Here is a 21,702-nt window from a genome sequence, read left to right on the forward strand (position 1 = left end):
ACCACTAACTGTCTTTCGCTCGGTTGCGGTTTTCCTGCGTTTGATCCTTTTACCTTCTACCGAAGTGAATGATTGGCATGAATAACGCATTCGTCTAGCGAAACGGGAGGGGACGGTTTTATTGTCCATTATCCATTTTTTTACCATTAGATGGTTATTGTTTTTTTTTCTTCCCTCTCTCTTCATGTTCTGTAACATTAAGCGCTCCCTGTCTGGGAATGGCTTCGCCTGCCGCGGGGTCATCGGAAGCGGACGGCGTGTAATTTGTTTGTGCACAAAAACGTCACCATTAATGACACTCGTACTAATAAAAAAAAATACGCCCAGCATTGCTGGAACCTGATTTAGCGATCGGATCGTAATGAAGCGTTCCCCCCGTTCTTCGGCTGTTTATGCGGTGATGCGGTTTGTTTCGATCAAGCGCTCAGAAATGCTTGGCCAAAGCGTGTGCCGCTCGTGATAGGGAAGCATATCGCGTGAATATTAACCACAAATTGGTCGCGCCGTGCACTGAATAGTGAATTGATACGTTAGAGCGGTACTCTTCCGACGTATAACGGCCGATAGAATGTTGCTTTATTGCAAACAGTTTCATATGGAATGATGTTTCTTTTATCGTTGCTTCACGTTTTCTACGCACATCACTTACGTTACATCTTTGACGCATTGTGATGTGACTTGTACTATTAATTGGAAGTTCCGTTTGTATTTATTGCACGGGAAAAAAACACATTCCAAAAATCATGGTGATGCTATGAGCCTTCTTGAAACGAATCGCCATTTCACCACCATTCACTCTTCACTATCTACCCATCATCAAAACTATTGAACGTCAGTACCCCTAGTGACAGGGTGAAAAGAATGTACATAAATCTCCAACATTAAATCGTTCAAACGGTAGCAAGTGCACCATTTAGTCGTGCCAAAAAAGCACATGAAACTGCGAGGTGATTAGAATACAAAAAAGAAGGTTAAACCTCAACCAGGAAACCGGGTGATACCCTGTTGGGGAGTGATTTGTGCACTAAGCCATAAATAAAACGCTTCAAACGAGCGCGCCCTTTCCGTGGTGTAGGCACCTGCGTAGGCACCGTTGGCACCTGCGTAGGCACCGTTGGCACCGATTTCAAACGCACGCCTTTTCTTTTAAGTTGTCAAATGCATTAGATATAGTGTGTTTGTGTTTGTTTTTTTTTTTATAAGAGCTAAATGGTTTTGTTTGCCCCGAAAGAAGGATTATTTTATTGTCAAAAAATCAACCACGCGTGTGTGTGTGGTTGGGATTTTTGCCATTGAGAAATGGTTCCCCTTTTGCCGTTTCAAACGGAGAGCTGTTCGATTGACGATTGACTGACGTGGCCGATTCCTTACAAAATACATATTTTTAGCTAATTTTTCCTCGACGCTGTGCGTGACGTGCGTGAATGAAAAGTACGCCCGGCAAGCTCCCGCCAAGAAGGGGTCCCCCCAGTTTGGATGCATTTTGCTATCAGGTGCAGACAACCACGATCGATCGAACGGGAGTTGTGCTAATCTCCTCAAACTCTGGCACTCTCTGTGCAGCGAGTGCATCGAAAAGCCTCAATTTGCAATCGAGTCGTAGGGGCAACTCTCCGCCGAAACCCCACGCCGTCTTGCTCCCCAATCGAGTACCGTGAACTGTGGCTGTCGATGGCGGAACCTTCTAAGCTTAGGGCCCCTTGCTTATCTTGCCGTGTTCTTGTCTAAAATATACGCCGGGAAAATGCCAAAACATACCGAAAGCAGAAGGAATAGCGCAACCGAAGCGGCTCCGCTCCCTGTTCGGTACAGATTTTTCGGCAAGGGCGGTGATGATTTATTTTCTATAATTTGAGTGCACGTTTAAAATATTTTTCACACATCGGACCATCCGGGCGATGTTCGTTCGCCGTCGGTACAGGGAAGCGTAAAAGTTGTGCTCGGTCGTCGGACGGCTGTCACGTCGGAGGCGGCGTGAAAGAGGTTTGCCTCGGGCAACGGGCGGCTTTTCGCGAATATTGCTCACAAAAGTTTGCCCCGAAAAGGTCCGCACGGTTGCGAGGGTGATTTATTGGAAATTTATTCAAAGCGTCTGCGAGAAGCTAGTGCAAAGGATTAATAAGTAACCGAAAAGTCGGTTTGGTATTTAAGTTTAGTGTAAAAGGTCCTTTTTTAAAACGAATTTAATATGCTACAACATTTGCAAACGATTACTTTCTTATGCTGCAATTTTTGCTTTCCCTGCTAAGCCCTGTATGTTACAGATTCATCATTGTGATGCTCAACAGGGAAACGAGCCAGCGGCCCTTATTTCTGTGCAGTGTCAACCGACCTTTGGCCTAATCGATCAAATACCCTCATCACTCAACACAATCCTGCCGTTCGCTGTCGGGCCCCGTTCGGCAGGTGTGTTTATCATCTATCGCGATTCCCAACCTGTCAGCGACATGTTCTGCCAATTGTCAAGGTTCATCTTCATGGGCAGGAGGGGAAATAGGAAAGGAAAACCTTGCTGCCCGAAATAAAATAAATTGCACACTATTTTTTTTGCTCTTCCCTCCAAACACTTCCTTCGGCGTTGTCAGCAACGTGTTGGACGTTCTCGCCCCGAATTTTTCGGTGTTTGATTTATGAAGTGCATCTCGTTCTGCAAATTGCACACAAACCGTCACTTATCACCGTCCAGCGATCGGGTCGGTTTTGCATGGTAGGACGATTTAAATTCAATTATCTTCTCCCCCCCCCCCCAAAAAAGGAAATAAAAGAAAATACTTCGAGACGTTTTGAATAAAAAAGGCTTGAGAAAATCCTGCTTTTTGGTTTTGAAGAAAAATGCAAAGCAAACGAGTTGCAACATTCACTACCACCGGTTGATGTTTCCTTCACTCCTTCCTCGCACAAGCTGCTACAAGGCAGCTCAGTTGCACGATACCATCACAACCATCCCCCTTGGGCCGTTCAAGCAATGTAATTATGAGCATAATCAAATTTGAATTATTTATTTGAAACCGGCACCCAAACATGGGGCAAACGGTCCATTCGTCGTCTTTTGACGTTCAGCCGACGCTTGGGTCACGTTCCCGGTTTGCATGTCCGTTTACGTTCTGAACTCTTCAGCTCGAGTGGCTCGAGAGAGAGAGAGAGAGAGAGAGAGAGAGATAGAGATAGAGAGAGAGAGAGAAAGAAAGAGAGAGAGAAAGAAAGAAAGAGAGAGAGAGAGAGAGAGAGAGAGACGGTGTGTGAATAAATTTGGGTATAAATAAATAACAGTTTAACAGTACATTTCCTGGCCAGGTTCGGCTCTCCTAAATTGTTACTTTTGGTTCGTCTAGCGAGTTTGGGGTCGTGTAAACTAGCACGGGTCTGAATGCTCTATGGTTGAGTTTGTTTTCGGGGAAAATTGGTGATCGATGGGTCTCTGTCGGGAGGTATTGCATTAGTGAGCGTTTGCTATGCTGTTCCTGTTGAATTCCTTTCCCTGGCATTTGGAATGTTTGGATTTGCCGTGTTTCCGGTTTGTCAGTGTTTGATACATTTTTGGAGTCGTTGGCGATGGAGTTTGGTGTATGACTGTGGGAACAACAAGTAAGCAATAGCAAGAAAGATTTTTGTATTAAGCGCATCAAATGAAACTATAATTCCAAGTAATACTTCAATTAAATTGAAAGGATTTGTCTGAAAGCCTTCCTTAACACTACATTTAACACTCCGATAACTTGCCCAAATGTCAACCATGTTGAATCAAACGGTGTTTATGGCAAGCGAAGCTACCCATTCCTGCCGAAACAAAACCGAACGTACATTGTCCGTGGGCTTATTAAAACAATTCATAAATTTAAATTGAAAATCTCCCAAACAACAGCCCGTCACCGAAATGATACGCCGAAAATAAGCCCCCACCGGCATAAACAGATGTGAACAATTGGGAAGTGGGGGAGGAAGGGGACAACAGTTAACACTTATCTCCGAATCACGATCCTTGGCCCGGACACATTTGGATTTTTGGTTTCCCAAACGAAATGGGAAAATTGTGGCAAGCACACCGTGTTGTTGTTTCTTGTTTCACCTCATTTTGTTATTTTAATCGTGCCGTTCCGTTGTTGCATCTCAAATTTGTGTTGCCGCTTTCACGGGATGCAGCAACGAACCGTTGCTGGATGCTGGATGCGTTCCATCGACTGCCGGTTCCGTCCGGTAAAACGAAACCGTATGTGCCACGAACACACAGACACGCTCAGCCGTGCGACGCGAAAAGCTTAACGCGTGCTGTCAGGCGCGAGTAATAAGCAGCATTTCGAGGAGGGGGGGCCACAATTTAATTATTCTGTAATTAAAGTAAATGATACGGTTCGTATAATTTCATATTAAAGTAGCATTAATATGCAGGCGGGCGCGCGACACGTACACACACACACGGCCAGTATAAATCGCGCCACCCGCGAGTTTGTCCTTGTGCAAAAAGGCTGAAGCTGCCAACAGGAAAATAATAGCTCGCGTTGAAATGGTGCGAGATAGATGGTGTGGAAGCAAAAGCAAAACACACAAAAAAGTATTTCTGCAAACAAAGATGAGGATAGAGGGGGGAAAAAGATGTGGATTTAAAAAAAAAAACGTGATGAATAAAAAGGGGAAACATCGAAACAACTGATATTAAATAATGCCCATTTCAGTGAAAACGGAGCCAATTTTCTCCCGCCCTACCAGCGGGCAACAAATGCATCCTGCACCGGGAGATGCAACAATGCTCAGGAAGAGATAGAGCGAGAGAGAGAATAAACGTATCCAGACGACACACCGTGTGTACGTTAAATTAAAGTATTCATCCTAAAAATATTCAATTAACAAAGTGCACTGGGGTAAATGTGTGTTAATGGACTTCCTGTTCAGCCGCGCTTCGTCCGTGATTGATCGTGAGCGGAATAATAAGTGCACGGAGGTTTGAAGCGCGAGCAGTGAGTGAAGCACAATCACCAACTGTACTGATGGACAGCAAATACACGAGATGCGGAAAGGTTCCGGGAGGTGCATTTTCCATTACTGTTTTTTTTATTCACTCTTTCCTTTGCTGTACCATCCTACTCCCTTCCAGGGCTCCGCAGTGCAATTGAGCGTGCGATAAACAAATTGCGTAAATTATTGACGGACTTTAAATTGTTATAAACGATCGGTGGATTAATTGTTGAATTTATTATAAAAATAAATCAAATCATTAGCACCGAGCAGAGCTAGCCAATTAAAGTCGAATGGGAATTGAATTTATGTGCCGGTGTGTTTGTCTGCGCGTCCTTGCACACAGATCACAGTGCTTGAAGCGTGACACACATTAGAAGAGTAAAAAAAAGTGTGTAGCCCCGGCGAGGGAAATTAACAAAACACACACAAAAAATAGAATCCACCTTTTCACACCACCCGACAGTTGCAAACGGTCCCCTTTGGAATTGGAAAATAAAAAAAAAAAACCGTTTGTTTTGTTTTCAAAAATTGGCGAGCAGCGCACAAGGGTGGTGTGGCATTTGCTGATAACTTAATTAGCATTAAACTACCATCAATTACGCCGTGTCAAAGGCTCTCGACGCCGGCCCGGTGTGTCGCTTACGCAGAGCGGAGGTGTTTTTTGTAATGGGAAATGACAAAGTCCGGAAGTGCAAAACTATGACCGCCTAGCGCCGTTACTGCCCACCCGTCCAAACAGAGCCGTTGTTTGAAAGGGATGAAGAGGAAGAAACAACTGTGTTAAAAAAAGTTATGCCAAATTAGTTTGTAGCAGTTTGGTGAGCTCTCTTTTTGTTTTTTTTAGCGAAAGAGTTTCAGCACAATGTTTTGAACAGATCTTGGATAAAAAGCCGCTCCTTCTCCACATACTATACAAGGAGCGAAGTAGAGGAATTATTCAACCTAGAAAACCACCTTTAAACTATTACAAAACAAAACTTCTCCTCAAAGCAACGGCAAAATCAACTTTTATCATTAAAATTGAGTTCTTTAGTTTTCGGTTTTCGTTTGTTTTTTTTTTGTTGTATTTTGTTTGCTTTGAGCGTATGTATGTGTCTGTGAGTGTGTGGATAGAGCATTTGCTCACTGCGGGGTGTGTCAGGATGGTGAGAGAGAAAAATCACCCAACAAGGACCCCGCTGGGAGTGTGATTGGGGCGAAGTTCAGGCAGGAAAAAAGGCAGAAACTCCACAATCACGAACCTCTTGTCTGTGTATATGTGTGTGAGTGTATGTGTTTAAAGCGAAAGCGAAGGGAGGAGCGGTATCGGAGCGGTGCAAGCAAGGAAGTTAATAGCATTTTTATTTGAATATGATAATGTATACAAATTAAAATTGTTTATGATAGAATTTTAGCATGCAAGTTTTAAAGCCCGCAGATTGGGCTGCAAACCGTGTAAGAGAGGGGGAAAGAAAGGGTGGAAGGTGAGAGAGAAAGAGAGGTAGAAATAGCAGGAGTGCAAATGCTCAAACGGCACGGAATGGGAATGGGGAAACACACCAATACCCGTTGTTTGCTCCCGATACTTCTTCCTCGCTTCAAACACCGGTGCACCGCGTTTCTGCTGCCGATCGAAAGTCAATGGTGGGGTTTTCTTTGTTTGGTTAGGAAAATTAGCCACCAGCTCAAGTGGGAAGGAAGGAAGGAAAGGTAGAGTCCCCACGTAAGGTATTCGGCGTCATGTATTTTCCGGGTACGTTCCGATCGGGCAATTCGGCGAGTACTTCAACGCCAGTTGGCTGGCGTAAAACGAAACGAAATGAGAAACACGAAGTGGGAGAGGGAGAGAGAGTCCTTTGGTTACAGCGCGCACTGGTGCTAATGATGGGTTGCTAATGATGGGTGAAGAGCAAACAGCTAATTTTACGGCGTTTTGTGTAGCGAGCGGGCCCCCAGTGAGGAAAGGACATCCGTTCGGCAACATTGTCTGTGGTTGCGCGTGACAGGGACTTTCTGGATGCAACAGGAAGATGTTGGAATTGCAGCAATAAAAAATGTTAGGAAATGTTTTGTTTTTGGTTCGATGAATTGTTGATAGTGTGAAAAAATGAAGAAAAAAACTTAAAAAATGTTTGGGTTATGACGTAATATAAGTTTAGAAAAAAAGTTAGTAATTGTTGATTTGTTGATAGGAATTGTTGATGAAGGTCGTGACGTATCATTCGTCTGAAGTATGATCAATTTTATAGTTATTTTCGAAATGTGTCTAAACACAATTTTAAATCAATATTTTGTTGCTGCTGGCTTATGTAATTGCAATAATAATGTTTATCATAAAAAAGTATTCAGATCCATTTTATTGAACAATTGTATAAGGTTCGCTATAGAATAAAAAGCTGAAAAAACTACCTCATCATAGTTTAGTATCCTTTTGATAATGATTCTGGTGCTTTAAGTGGCAATGACTTAGGCAACCAAAAAATAATCAAACCACAGCTCTTCAACCTTTTCCGCCAGCCACTTTCATCGTTCTCTCGTCTTTATCGATCTTCAGAGTTCAACGGTGCGTTCCACACAGCTCGTGCTCTAATTCAATTATTTTACGATGTCTTATCAATTAAAAGTGGGTACAAAATTGACCTTCCGCTAGGTTTTTATTTTCATTACACACAAACTGCTCACACATTTACGACCCTCCCGAGCTGCTTTGGGCTTTGCTGCTTATTTTTTTGTACACAGAGGTTTCTTTTTGCTTTCATAAACAGCTCACATACCCCCGAGGGGCAAGGGGCACCGGAAGGAAGAAAGGACACGCAAGGCGTGTAAGGGTAGACCGCTCGTAAAGGCGCTTCCTAATTTTACGCGAGCTCTTGCGACCGTTTGCTTGCGACCGGCAACCATGCAACCATATGGGTGGAAGGGGGAAGGAGAGAGAGAGAGAGCTCGGAACTCGGATTTACGACCGCGAGTAGCATAAATCATCGCCTATAAATTATGGCATTTCTTACATGCAGAACAGTAATCTGTTATAGTTGACCATGGTGCTTAACGCGGGGCGCAGGACTCGCACGAACCAAGCCGAACAGCGGGTGGGAGGGTTTCGCAGGGGGTTCTGGCTTTTTTTTTCATATGAATGTGAGTCCATTTTTAGTTTTCGTTTCGTTTTATTTTCCAAATGAAAAGCCGTCCCCTTACCGTTCCCCACCGGCAGTAGTACCCATCGGTACTTGTTTTGTCTCAGAAGGACGGGCCCCGCAGTTTGGGTGGGAGACCCGTCGTCCGATTTTATATTCCCCATTAACAACGAGCAGCTGTCTCGCGGCGGGTCCAGTCGCTCGCTCGCGACAGGGCAATCAGATAGCTAGCGGTAGCACTATTGGAGGTGTTTTGTTGTTTTTTTGTGTGTTCGCTCTAAACGACCTTAATTAATGATGCTCTTGCGAGGAGGAATGGCTTTTTCCCTGCCTGACCGGGGGCTCGTTTTCTCCTGTATCTGTAGTTCGCACCACGGTTTAGTGCCTTTAAGTAGTAGGCTAAGACTTTGCGAAGGGTGCTAAAGTACATGCACTGGTGTGGCAGATATGCCGGCAAGACAGGAGAAAATTATGAAGGATTTGCGTTGCTCCTTAACGCCTTTGCCCGCTGAAGTCAATCACTCGTCGTGTGGTGAGATTTACGCGCTGCTCGTAGAAGAGGCAATAAATGTAAAAATTATGACCCGCTCACGCACTCTCACGGCATTGAGGATCGATCGTCACCCGGTGATATGGGTCTTTGGTGGGAGGGGAGGAGGGAAGTGACCGCGAGAGATACTACGGGTACCACCACCGAAACCGTGCACGGCAAATGGTTGCTGCGACGAAATGGTCTAATGACGCCATTGGTTTGACAAACTGCCACAAACCATCCAACCGAACGCACTGGGAAGGAAGGCACAAGTTCGTCCAATCATTATGACGGCCAGTCAGAGAGAGAGAGAGAGAGAGAAGGAGTGAGTGATGGGGGAGAGATAAACAGATTGGCATAATTTTTGGTCAGTACATGGGTGGGTGGTGGTGGAAGACACATTGCAACAGGGATAGGGAAATTAATAAATTTAATGCTACCGGTCACGATTTTCCGATTTGTCGGGTTTCGCTAGCTGTCATTTTGGGTTAATAAGCCCCGTTTTATCCTCTGTGGCTTCTTTTTATGTACTTGGTGCAGAATTAAACGGCATTCAGGTGAGGAATCGACCCCTTTGCTACGAGTGAGTGTCAATGATGTTGAAGTGAGGGATTTTCCCCTCTTTCGGCTTCAGTATCAATTTAGGAAAAGGGAAGGGAAAAGTAGACAGCAACAAAAACCCATTCCATGACACACTTTTGGCACCCAGCAAATCAAACGCTCGGTAGAAAGTACATTAGACCGGAGATGATTTGTTATTGCTTGGCCTGCAACAAAAAAAACCCCAAAAACCGAAAGCATATTTATGTTTACACTGATGATCTACTACATAGGCGGCACCCGGGTTTGTCGGTTTGTTCCTGGAAAGTTTGTGACCTATGCCGGAAAAACGGGGGAGCTGAAGCGGCTGAAGCGGCCATAATTTTGGGCAATAAAATTAGAATCAAGTCGTAAAAGTTCGCAATCGAAAGCCATTAATCTCTGCACACACTGACTGTGCACGTTGCGGGAGCGTGTGGGTGTGCTCTCTTCGATTCGTTCGTCCCATTCGCTGGCGTGTGGTTGAATTAAATGTGTCTTATTAGTTTTTAACACGTTTTTCGTGTACCCAGTTAGCGATTAGAGCTAGAGGAGTTGGGGCGCTGCACGCGTTAGATTCCGAGAATGAGATTTCCGCTTCCGTTTTGTTTTCTTGTTTGGTTGTCGTTTTGTTCGTTTTTTATGGATTTAGGAAAGCAATGAGTTTACAACTGTTTGTTGGTTTTGGTTAGCAATCGTTCATTCAACTTGCAGCTTTTTACTTGTTGAATGGTATTGAATGAGTGTGTGATATTGTTTCGGTACTCAAAAATGGCTTTAGGAGATTTATTATACACCTACACATACAAAAAATCGAAAAATAATAATATAAAAGTAACAAATGATAAAACATGGACTGAAAAGTAGTTTAAAAATTCATCAAATTGGAGAAATAATAATCAAAACGTAAATAACGTACGTAAAAATCGTAAAAAAACGTAAAAATAGGACAAAAAGAAAAAAAAAGTATAAATACTAAGCAAAATACCAACTATCGAAATGATAAAAGTCAATTGCACAATAAACAACATCTGTAACAAACAGAAAGAGTCTCCAAAACAAACAAAAGCAGTTGAGAATATTAAAAATGCTTAATAAAAAGCAAAGCAACAGTCATAAAAAAGGAAAAGCAAACCTAGTACGCGACTGTTCTAATCCGGCAGGAAAAAACACGCGCATATAAACCCGAACAGTGGCGCACAATCAGCCCCGCCCATTCCATCGCACGTTTGTGCCAAACCGGTTTGTGTTTTACGATCATGTTTACTGTTCATGTTGTACCATTTTCATTTTATTCTTCATTTATCTGTTTTCTCTTGTCCAACGGCTGCTCCCTGCCGCTCCCTCCCGCACGGTAAGCATAAGTTTTAAACGCTTCCATAAACGCCCGCGTCATATCCGCGGGTCATAATGCAAAATGTGGTCATAATAAATGGCAAGTCGGGCGATATGGTGACCTCGGTGATTCTTCTGGGGCGCTGGGTGAAGGGCGTGGAACAAACCTCACGCTTGCCTTTCCCCGCGTGGTAGCCGGTCCGATCCGAAAGCGTCTAGCAGTAAAATGGCTCGCGCTTGTCAATAAAAAGCCGCTAATTGTGGTGGCAAACATTCCCCACCCAGGGGTTTAGTGGGAAGTGGGGTAAAGGAGCAGACATACACAGCGCCGTAAAATTCCATTTCATAGCTCGTTTTCATGTACTAGAAATAACTCAAAACTTTTGCGCCGACTTCGGGGAAAGCAGAGCTGCTCGTGGCTGGTTTTTCGGGGGCAAACTCATTTCATCAGGGTAATGCATGTGCGAGCAGTGGATAATATCAGTGAGGCTGAGGGTGGGCAGGAAGGAGCCAGCCAGTATCAGTAGCTAATTTTATAGGCACTGGCAGTTACCAGTACAACTACCGTCACCATACGGTCGCGAACGGACGATTTGAATGCCGTGCCAAATCATCAGGGTCCGGGGCCACGGGGTTTGTTTTTATTCGCGCAGCGTTCAAGCATCCATTTGCTGGATGAGTTCACAGATTAGGCGGAGGTTTGTGTGTGTATGTTGCGTTTGCTTTTATTTGCTTTTGCCAAAAGTAAACACTCCATTTTATCCGGAACTAGTTAAGGGCGAAGGCATCCGTCAATCGTGTCACGATCCCAGCGTAAAGTACCCATTCTTGTTGGTTAATGCTGTCCCGAAGTACACGTACGGCATCCGAATTCATATTGAGCACCCTTTACAGAACTTTGCCAGAATCTTGAGGGTGTGTGGGGCTCTGTTCAGAACAGCTGCCATCTGGGAGTGAAGCCGGTGGTGACAGGATTTTTCAATCAATCTTCATGCCTTTTGCCTGGAGAATACCGAGAGAGCGAGAGCGTACCGAATTGCGAATGAGGGCTGTTTTTGGTGTGAGTGTGTACAAACTGGCTTCAATTTAGAATTCATTGTAGTCTTTCAGATGTATTTAGGCCTACTCTGCTTGTCGTTCCTCTGTAAGGCAATAAGCAATGGAACTTGGGACCATTGGAGAGCTAATTTACTGTGCTCGTCCAAAGAAAACTAGCTCGTCCTTTCGACCAATTTGGGGCGTTTTGTAATGCAGGCGACACGGGAGGGCCGACAAGGGGGTGAAAATGAAAAAGCAAAATAATAGTAAAGCCTGTAAATCGACGACTTTTCGTAGCGGCGCGTGAGAGATTTACAAGTCTAATGCCATCCGTGTCGCCAGCGATACATTGCACGTCCACGCACACAGTGGAAGTATCTCACTCGGTTTCGGATACGAATTGTGCAGCGTCTTGGCGTCCCAGCCAACCCAGCCGCCCAAGCAAGGTCGAAGAATGGATCGAATAATAATTTCTCTTCATGGACACTCTCGGCTAAAGAAAGCCTCAGCCGACACACACACACACATGAAACGAGCTCGCGTTTGATTTCGAAACGGCGATTTGTTAGTTCGGTAGGCTCGCGGACAGGATAAACTCTGTCGCTCAGGCCCCATACCCCATACAACCTCGCCTCGCCCGATCGCCTATTATTTATTCCGCTCAAGTGTGTATATTTTACGATTATGGGAATTAGAAATAGTAAATTCTGACCTCCATGTGCTTTGCCTCGTATAAACCCTTTTAGGTTTAGCAGCCTTGTCTTAACCGGTTGTGTACGGTTACATGGTTTCGGCGTACCGCCATTTTGAACCGCCACCCCCCATGGGTAAACGAATGGGTTCCGAATCCAATCTACAAATTCCCGCTAATACTGACACCATGCGCGGAAACAGTGTGTGTGTGTTCGGTTTGGTTTGGACAATGTGCTCTACCACCAGCACCACGCGAGAAAATGTATAACGTGCCAGGGGTCGTCCCTTATTCCGTGCGACATTTCTGCAAAAGTCCTTGCAGTGGGTGCTCGATTGGAGCCTCGAGGCCTTTTTTAGTGCAACTTGAATGCACAGTTTGCTTCCCCACAATGGAGGATGCCGTTCGGTGCAATGTAAAGCAAGGTTGTTAAAGGATAAATTGAAACTTCAGGTACTGGTTGTTGACAATCTTGAAGTTTCTTGATGCTTTTTGGAGGTCTTAATGGACTTTAATAAAGATTCATAAAGTGTAGTGAAAGGCATAAGAAATTACGATAAAATCAGGGTTTTCAAAAAAGGTTCCAAAACTACAAAATATTTTTTGGTATGAGAAGCAATTAAACGCCTAAAATAACTCGAATGCCAGAAACGCATCGTCAACGTTAAAGTGTTGCACATAAAGCGTTCCACTACTACCACCACTGCAATTGTACATTCCAATGAATTTGTGCTTAGCGAAACCAAGCAATCGGCACACTCGTACATACGATTCGTGGGCCATACCAACGGTTTGAATCTACAACATATGCTAGTTCCATGTTTGATTCGAAGGTGCATGTCGCCATACAAATTGTGCGCGACACAACATAGCACAGCCACTTCCCTTACGACATTAAAGCGTTTTGTTCGCACGTAACGGTTGGACGTAAGAGGAAGTTTTTTGCACTTACAGACACACACAAAAAAGAGCTATTCTCCTGCACAATAAAGCTAAATAGAAGCATTGTCCTACTGTTGCCCTGGGCTGGAGAATTTCGCCAAAGATGTCCTCCCGTACGTTGCCGCGCGTGCTGGGCTAAAGCAAAGTTCTAGCATTCGTCCTTTTGCCGAGCGCGAATGCCGCCTCCAAGTGGACGTTTTTAAACCATGTGGTGGCACTCCGTAAGCCACAGAGTGGGTGGAATTTATATTTCCGGACCGGGGTACCGGGCGTCCGGATGCAAGTGTTGTGTAGCACCGGGTGGAGGGATTTTTTGTTGCTGGTGCTGCACTTGTCGCCAAAGAGAATTTGCCAGAATCGTACGTGTATGTGCATGTACGGTAACGCGACGACATATGTGAACGGACTTGTTGGCCATACTGCTGGAAAGGAACACGTGGCGTCGTGGCTTCCCGGTGGGAGAGATTCGCCGAGCGTTGATCTGGAGGCTTGTGTGTAATAAGAAAATATACCGCGTGCTTAATTCGGCACGATAAATACCGTTTTGTGGACGGGTGGCGATGCTAATGAGTGGACAGCTTTGTAGGGAAGCGTCTGACTAATGACTGTTTACGTGTAAAATTAAAGAGTATCTGTTTGTTTTAGATTTAAATTGAACAATTATAATTTAAAAATGTGAGAAATCAAACTCAAAAAGGACGTCTGCGAGAAGCGGACTCAATTCGAACAATCATAATCATGCGCTATTTGCTGTTCAAAGTGTAGCCTACGTTACATACATACTTGTAAAAAAGGACTACAAAAAAGTGACCAACATCCAGGTGCTGGTTTCTGCTCGTTTCGTGACCGAAAGTAGCCGCCATATTTCACGCCTAAACTAAACTGTTCTTCCAAACCCGACGGTGGTGGTGTTGATGGTGGACTATCTCCCCATCGACCAGCGCACGGCCCGTGAGACCGGTCCGTTCGCGAGTTTCGGGTGCTAATGTTGTGTAAACATGCTCTGCTGGCTAATAAGCGGGCCAAGCCATTTCATTTGTCGTTTTTAATTCGCTCCGGTACGGATACGGTAGCCGTTTGGTGGTGCAAAAAAAAACAAGAGCGAGGTGGTTTGAGTTAAGTTTTCACACCAAGGAAATCCCTGTGAAAGGAGCTGGTGAAATAAAATAAAAACCTCACACTGTCCAAAGTGTGGAAAGAAAATTTTACACAGAACAGCGGAAAATAGCACGCGAAAAATCAACACTCCGAGTGGTGGCGGTGGTGTCGTTTGGCTGGCGTGGGGTCATTATGAAATAATAATAAGTTTTTCCGGCTAATTTGTAATGTTTTGTTTTGGTGGTTATTTGAACTTTTCTTTTGTGAAACAAAAAAGCCTGTTGTACTGTATGGGGAAAGCTCTTTGGAAGGACAAAGTAAAGAAAGGTTTAGCGGGAATCTCAAACTTCATTGACATTCTGGACGCCTGAAGCGAAAGAAAAGGCAAAACCTGAAGAATTCTACGACATCCTGTAGATGAGCCACCAGATGGCCAAACGGAAGATTAAAAGACAGCGAGCTCTGGTGGAATAAGAACAAGAAAACGCTCCTGTTGAGTTTACACGGGATCACCCTTTCCTCGGATTAGAAGTTGTAAGAAAATGTTCTATAGAAATAAAATGCTTCAACTTCTGCCCCTTCCGGCCGCCAGCCAAGCAAACTCCCAGCGCTGACAGAAGTTCGCAACCTCACAAAACTACACCGAACATAATGTACCGATTCCAACCGTTGGCGAATGCATTAAAAATGTATGTCCACCCTCTGCACCGGGTTGGGAAAGTGCAGGGGCCAACGACGGGTGGCATATTGCCCTCGGCTGGTGTGACTCTCTCGGTGGGACCATCAATTTGTCATCTTTCGCTTTGCGCTTTGGCGTTCGGCGGCCAATCGGATGAAATGTGTCCGGTGGGATTGTATGTGTGGGGGAGGGTTGTGGTGTAAAAAGTAAGATGCAGCGAGGTAACACGGTACAGGTGGGACGGAATGGGTTGAGGAGTGTCTTGTACGACGTCTTTGTAAACGCGAGTTTAAACTGGTCACACTCCGGAACCGTTGTCGGCGGCTGTCGAGGGGTTTCGGAAGTTTTCCGCTTTCGCGGTCGAAAAGTTTTTACAACAACGGTTTTTTTTCTTCTTCCTCTTCCTGCTACCAGATTTTCTAGGAACTTTCAAGTGGTCGTTTAAATTGAGCTCATTTAACTAAAAAACGGAGCACGATCAAGCTGGTTTTTTTTTCGTGTGAGTTGTTGTCGCCTCGCTCCAAAACGGCAATCGTTACATTTTGTATTCTTGAAGGTACGTTGGCGAGAAGTTTCACGACCAGCAGCTTCTCCAGTCCGACGGTTTCCAACGCTGGAGGGGAAGCAAAAGAGTTAACTCCACAGCAACCCGACGACGACAAAGTTTTACCGTTTGCCAGGGCGTCTGTCACAACAATTACAGCATCCAACTACAACTGTTTGTGATTGTCGGTCGATTGACTGGGGCGAGCGCCCTTTGCGGTTGGGTTGGGAAAGGGAATGAACAGCTTCAGTACTTGGGGCTGATTGCTAGTTTCCGGGCAGAGTTTGCTGCAGGTCTTGGCACGTGCTGGAAAAGACAGTGAAATTGATCCTTTCAATTACGATTCTTGGAGCGGAAGGACCTGGAGGACGTTCATCCGATAGAGAGATGCAATGTGGAGTTCAAGTTACTTCTCAAGATAGTATAATTATTTTAAAGAGATCCTTTAAACTATAGACAGAGATACTTCAAAATAATGCTATATTGTATAATTCCACATACTAGACAACATTGTTCAAATCAAAGTCTCATCCTCGTAGCTAACTAGCACACAAAGCTGTATCCTTTGTTCAGGTTCTTAAAAACGCCTAACGTAACAGCCCTTTTTGAACCCTAAAAAAAGCATTGACTTAAGTTGACGTTAAATTTCCGCTCATTTGCATAGATATCCGTCAGCATTGCCGGGAAAGCTCGTGTCAGTGACGTGACTTTACGTTCCCGGAATTCCTGCCAGTTCCCAGCAAAAACACAACAACGCAAGCCGGAGTTACATCATAATCAATTATAAGCTCGTTCTCAAGCGCTTCGCGGGAAGCCTGCGCTGTCCAAACAGTGGCCAACAACGTCGACACGCTCCAGCAGCGCCTTGCACAGCAGAGTGTTGACACAGTGACACAGTTGACATGCACTACGCATGGTCCCGAAATAGGTCGCGCAGAAACCATTGCCGCGTGAGACGGCCCACATCAATCACCTTCCAGGTGTTGTTTCCCCCGTCTGGATCACGTGTCACGCCGACAAGGAAATGAAAACGAAGTGGCAAAATAAAATTATGTTATTGATAAAAACGGATTAAGGCATCTTGGGGTGGCATTCGGCGTGGAAAGTGACCGGTAGCGATCGGGTTTTAGGCAGTTGCTGGTGCAAAGCATCCACAAGCGCGCCGGAACGGCCGGAAACATTCCACCAGGCGGAAGGAAATTTGTTAACGATCCGTGGATTAGGCCTCGTTAGCCACGCCGGATGGAGGGCTGGGGGGGGGGGGGGGGGGAATTAGCTGTGTTAGCTGTGTTGGTGCTGGCTGGCTGAAATCGAAGGCAAACTGCTCCGGTTCGGTTTTTCGCTTTCGAGTAGCGATTGTGGCTGTACGAGCGTGAAAGCTGATGGTTCACCGTTAGTAGCCGCTTGTGGTGGCCGGAAACACATTTCGCTTTATCGTTTCCCCATTATCACTGGACCGCAGGCAAACGGAGCCTTACGCAAGGTGTGCAAATGCGGAAACTAAACATGGACGCGTGCTGTGTGCTTTGCTGTCATTTGTATTTTCTATTCATTTCTTGGTTTGGTGGGCAGTGCCCAAGTGATACATCATTCAATGCGATCGGCGAAGGTGTTGGTTGTGGCAGGAAATTTGATTTTATCATGCAAATCAGGTATATTAATTCATTAAAGCAACGCCTCAAGGAATGTCATTAGAGGAATAGGGGAAAACATGTCTTTCTGAGTAAATAATATACAATCAAAATATTATAAACACTAAGCACATAAACACAAACTCAACTGCACACATAATAATGAAACGCAAGCAACAATCCCAAAAAAAAAACACAGAAACTGGGATCCAATTTAATTAAATATGACCCTTCCCCGAACAACAATAAATTGCCAGCAAAGCATTGCAATTGCATCGATTGAACGCGATCTTAATCAGAGCATTTTTTTCCTCTTCTTCTTCTTCTCTTCCCATCCCTTCCGATATGCCTGTGATGCCGTTTCAGATGGTGAGCCGATCAAACTTCCGGACAATTTGGAGAGTTTACCCCGGGCAGACCATTTCCCAACCCAGCGACACCGGTGGAATACCAATGAGGTTAGTAGTGAAAGACAAACGGGGGTTTCCCCCCCATCTTTAGCATCCTGTTTAATACAACATAGCAGCGCTTATCGACGAACTAAAAAGGGACTGTTTAGCAATGTTTTAGCCTGTGCTTTATCGGATGTTTTTATTTTTCAGTAATCCAAGCAGATTTTGGAGCGAGAAACTGTTTACTTAACTCTCCCCCGGATTACTTTATAGCGATAAAGACTCAGCAAAAGCTAGCGCTTATTGATTTATTTTTGTATCAACATTTTTTGAAGCGTGAAAATCGCACTCTAGTACACGTTTGAGCTCTTCACACACAAAAAAAAGGAGTCTCTCACACCTCGCAAGCTAGTAATAAAGTTTGGCTGCACCCGGTTCGTTGCCAGCTGTGTTTACTTTCCCGCCCGCAGGTACGGCTGGTGCGGCCGACGTGTGGTCGATAAAGCTTGGCCACAGCGGCAGGCGTTTCATAAGTTCGATTGAATTGTTTTATATACTGTTTCCCTTTTTCTTATTAGATTATACATTTGCCCTTGGCGTTTTGAGGCAGAAAAAAGAAGCAAAAAAAAGAACAACCGAAACTACAAAAACCTTTCCCGGTGTGTGAGATGCCGTGATCGGCATTATTTTCCTTAAATTGTGTGCCGAGGAACCAAGTTAAGCAAAAATGTGCAACCATCTTTTCGGCAGCTTCGTAACGCCTTACTGCTGCAACGGTTCAATGGTGGAACTGTTAACTTTGTATCCTGCTTTTGCTCGATGTATGTCCCTGCGAGTTGGCAAATTTCCTCCCTTCACAGCCCGTTCGTTCAAATTTTCCGATTTGAAGTGGCATTATTTGCCGCTTTTCTTCAATGACTTCGTTTTGTGTTTCACGTACTTCTTCGCTCATCCCTAGCATTCCGCTAAAGGTTGTGCCGTTGTACGACGTCAGCATAAGTGACAGGCCGACTGGAGGGCAAGCCTTTGCCCTCGCTCGGGTGGATGCGATGGGGTTGAAAATTGCAGAACGGCTGACGAGCAGGTAAAACTTCTGACGTCTTCCGAGCTGGTGCACACAGCACAGTGCATCGCTGTTTTTGTGTACAATGTTGTTGGCAGTGTGAAGTAAAAGCAGTTGGGTGCAGTTGGGTGCATAAAGCCTAACAATGCAACTCAAGCACGTTCGATCGATACAAATAATACTGTTGAATAAGCTAATTTGGAATTTTATGTAAGAATGGCTGATGTGTTATCATTTAATGTGATGTAAGTTTAAATGTTTTGTAGGTTAGTAGTTTATGTATTTGATCAATTGATTTTTAATTATAAATATTTTACACAGTTCATTTTTGATGCAACTTTTTGTGTACATTACTGTACCTGCAACAAACCATCCACAGGACGACAACAAATGTGGCCACGGAATGCAGGTCGTGTGTTTGTGTGTGTGTGTGTGATGGGTAGGAAGACCCACACTGTAGCCCCTAGTGTAGCGGGCTGTAACGTGCTTTGCTCTAAACTCTTTGGGCGGAAAGGAATAGATGAGCGGAAGTAAATAGCCTCCGGGGGTCGTTTGGTGTTTCGCGGTCGGGCGGAAAATCACCCGCTTTTTCCGCTTTACCGCCTCGCCCCGCTAACAGTACGAGTGGGAGACGCTTTTCTGCGTGAAGAGGGTTGTTGATGTTATGCTCGGCGGAAAATACACTCACCCACCCAGAGCTCACACGGGAAGGTGCGCCAAAGGGGGCGAAAAAAGGGGCATAGGAAAAAAGGTGCGAGAAGCATAAACGAAACCTCAAAATTCGAAACCCATTCTAGTGGTGGAGGTGCCGGAAAAGGGGGACCGGACGGTCAGTGGCAGCTTATTTGCGCGAGCCGTGCTGGTGCGGGAGGAATGTGTGCGCGCGTGCAATAATAAACTCTTGCCAAAGGATTACTAGCCGACAGCGGACGAGAGAGCAGAGCGAGACAGAGGGTTCGAGTCCGGCAGTTCTAGTGCTGGTAGCCAGCGTGTTTGGACGGTTCGGATTGAACGTGTCCTGCCAATAATAAGTGTCCTCGCCCAGTAACGAGCCTGTGCTTAGGCAGGGTCGCCACAATGAATGACCAGATAGTTTGCCACCTGCCCGACGGGAGCACTCACTGCTCCCCCACAGCTTGGTTGGAGTTTCGGAGCCGCCAACACACGGCTATGCAACAAACTGGGAGCACGCGAACCACCAGTCCAAGATGGTTTTCGGTGACGGTGTTTGGTCCCAGGGGTGGATGATGATGTGTGGTTTAATTTTGTGTCCATCGTGCTTCGGTTGTTTGTGTGTGTGTGCGTATTTCGCGCCTCGATGCCTCGAGGGCTTCAGGCAGTAGTCGGTTCCGCTGAGCTTCCGGTTTCCCGGTGGTGATAAAATTCATATTTTATAACCTCATTTAGGCGGTGCGTTTCATTAGGCATCGGGAAAGGGTTTTCGTGGCGGGTGGTACAATTATTGTGCAATGTTTCGAGGAAGCGAAGCGGAATAGCACTGTTGTAGAGGTTACATAAAAAAGCAATCATATGATTCAAACATGATGTTTGATTATAAAATGTAAAATATTTTAAAATTATTATAAATACCCTACCAGTAATATATATTTGCTTACAATCTGTTTTCTTTATACATATAACAAATTGTTACAAAAAATGCCCAAAAGTATTTTGGGAACTCAGGAAAAAGGATTTCCAGATACCATTATGAAGATCTAGAAAAAGACAACAAGACGATGAATATCATCCTCCAGACACCATCATAAACGTCACCCGAACCGAATGTTTTTGTTCTGTTTTACATTCCTTGCATTTAAGATCAATGTTTGTGCCGTCTCAAGAAAAAAAACCCCCACAAAAAATAGTCCCTCTAGAGAAACAAATAAAACAGACAACTTTAGTCCTTTCCTCTCCCTAAACAGAGCATTCGGCAGGCGCTACAGTTTACAATCCAATACGATCAGTTCGATTTAGTGCCTTTGGGACGCGGGCAACAATAGAAAATCACTCGACAGAATCGACAGAAGTTGGATTCCATGGTCCAGGGTCAACCCAGAGCAAACCGCGATGCAGACAGCACACTTCTCTCTGCTAGGGAAGAAGGGGTGACTATAAATATTTTGCCTTTCCCACGAGTCTAGAGACTATCGGGAGACGGAGCGAGAAAAACAAAACTGCCTCCTAGCGTAACGCTACAATAAACCACAGCCAGTCGTGCTGTGTGTGTGTGTGTATGCGATTCGATCCTCCTAAGACGATGTGCAGTCTGTGTACACTGTTTGCATCGGTGCATATGATTTTTCGTAAGCCTTTATCCCTGCGGCCGGAGCAACGGCTCGTGCTTACTCGTGCAACAGTTCGGTGGACAACGGTTTCGGAGCGCACTCGGTACGGTGAGTCGTTGAAAAATGTGTGCCCAGCTTCCGGGGGCTAGGCGAAAGTCACCCATAACTCTCGACCACTGTTGTTTGCCCGCTCGGGGAAAGTTATTCGCTTTCCGCTGGTTTGCTGTTGTCGAAGATTCATCGATACTGTTTCTCGGTAAGAGCGCCAAAAAAAAAGTCGAATTTTACGGTTGAAACCAAAAGCCAAACGATAAACACAGTCCACTGGGGGGAACGGATATGTGAAAGGGGTACGCAAATCCCCTTTGTCGGGATGGCGTTAAGCCAAGAGTTTACCTCTTCTAGAAGGTATGACCTTCAGAGTGGTATACCAGTCTATGGGCATAGGCTTAGTTCGAGCTATGCTTACAACGTTGTCGATTGGAAACTGACGAAGTTGATGATCCGATTTAAAGCGTTATAATCGCCGATCAAAAGTTGTACTATCAAGGTTCGTATAACAAGTCAATGTTTTGCAACGTGCTCAGGAGAGCCTCTGCATGTATCGTTGAAATAAAAAGCGCCTAAAGTTATGCAAAACAATGTCTCTATCGCCTTTTCTCTTTGATTTCTTATTAGTAAGACAAATGTTTGACTGTTTGCATAGATTTAGGCGTTTAACAAGTGGAAGCAAGGAAAATAATACAACAAATTTGGTTTCTCTTTAGTACAATGATCCGAAAGCAATGACTGTACTAGATTTTGGTGTATCTTATATCAAGAAAATT

General features: G+C 44.9%; 1 protein-coding gene across 9 annotated transcripts in view; it reads left to right on the top strand.

Moving 5' to 3' along the window:
* LOC120950193 (uncharacterized) overlaps window positions 1-21,702 on the top strand; it is a 183,366-nt gene that overhangs the window by 128,218 nt on the left and 33,446 nt on the right. For all 9 annotated transcript variants that reach the window (XM_040368015.2, XM_049606723.1, XM_040368019.2 and 6 more), the window contains one exon: window positions 17,502-17,593. In XM_040368015.2, the coding sequence (XP_040223949.2) occupies window positions 17,502-17,593 (92 nt within the window). The remainder of the gene's footprint in view (window positions 1-17,501; window positions 17,594-21,702) is intronic.

Source organism: Anopheles coluzzii, chromosome 2 (assembly GCF_943734685.1).
Source record: "Anopheles coluzzii chromosome 2, AcolN3, whole genome shotgun sequence".
Classification (NCBI taxonomy): Eukaryota; Metazoa; Arthropoda; class Insecta; order Diptera; family Culicidae; genus Anopheles; species Anopheles coluzzii.